Consider the following 1,173-nt stretch of genomic DNA (forward strand, 5'->3'; position numbering starts at 1 on the left):
GAGCAGCAGCCGCCCCCGCCGCCGCCGGGCGGCGGGGCGGGCGCCGGACCGCGGCCACAGGCGGCGGCTGGGGGGCAGGATCTCGAGGGTTGGCCCTATGAGGAGCCATGCTGCGAGCCGCTGTTCGCATCCCTTAGCCCCCAGATTCAGATGTGGCTCATTTCAGACGTCCTCGTGGCGTTGTGGGACCCGCCGCGCGCTGGGTGAGGCGGCGCGGCTGGCCGTGCATCCGCATGCGCCAAGAGGGCGGCCGCTTAATCACACAGCCGGCAGATGGGTGTGTGCCTCTTGGCTTTGATCGCAGCACACAGCCGACAGGCTGAGTCGCCCCCCAAGCATGGCTCTACCGAGCGAGCCTGCCTGGCTCCTGGCTTTGTGGTGCAAAATCTCCCTGGAACATCACCATGCTAGCACTCGCTCACAAACATGAGTCATCATGACATATGTGAGGATCGCAGTAAGTGGGCACCCGCTGCTGCACCCCCCCTCCTTCCCGCCAGGCACAGCGGCGCCGCCACCGCCGGCAGCGCCGGCGCCGCGGACACCCCCCTCCACGCCTCGGCCATGTTGGCGCTCTTCCAGATTGCGGGCATCCACGCGGCCTCCGAGGCGCGCGGCGCGCCGCCGCCGCGGCCGCTGCTGCACACGCGCGTCTCGCGCTACGCCGGCTGGTGGCTGCGGCACCGGAACTTCTTCAAGCGCGCGTACGAAATGCACGACCCCTCCGGCGCGGCGCGCGCCGCGTGCGGGCCGGCGGACCATTCGGCGCCGACGGCGCTGCCGCACGGCATTTTGTTGGTCAAAGAGGGCGCGACGCCGGAGGAAACGGTGGGCAGCGGGGGCGGGGCGGGGGTCCTGAGTCGCAGGGGTTGCGGGGAAGCTGCGGGGGTGGTGGTGGGTTGCGCCCTGTGCTCTGCTGTGGGCACCAGGGTGTAGACCTAGGGGTGCAGAGCCTTGGCTTGCCATTGATCTTCGTACCACACCCAAATGCATGGTCACCGACGGGCTCATTCTCCCGCGCGTGCACGTCTGCACATCGGTGTGCCGCAGGCGCGCGCCGCGTCGGCGCTCCTGGCGGCGCACCGCTGCGCGCTGCTCTCCGCGCCGGCCGCCGGGCGCATGGCGGCGGACCACCAGGCGCCCCTGGCCGAGAGCGCCTGGCGCGCGCTCGCG

At 71.3% G+C, this 1,173-nt stretch overlaps 1 protein-coding gene across 1 annotated transcript; it reads left to right on the forward strand.

Annotated features, from left to right (window-relative positions):
* Nucleotides 1-500: 500 nt before the first annotated feature.
* On the forward strand, nt 501-936 carry MNEG_15307 (hypothetical protein; the record flags this gene model as incomplete). Its single annotated transcript, XM_014036222.1, has 1 exon — nt 501-936. A coding segment is annotated over one exon (436 nt), but the record flags the coding sequence as incomplete, so codon positions are not given.
* Between the last annotated feature and the right edge of the window lie 237 nt (nt 937-1,173).

This window comes from Monoraphidium neglectum (assembly GCF_000611645.1).
Source record: "Monoraphidium neglectum strain SAG 48.87 unplaced genomic scaffold scaffold05212, whole genome shotgun sequence".
NCBI lineage: Eukaryota > Viridiplantae > Chlorophyta > Chlorophyceae > Sphaeropleales > Selenastraceae > Monoraphidium > Monoraphidium neglectum.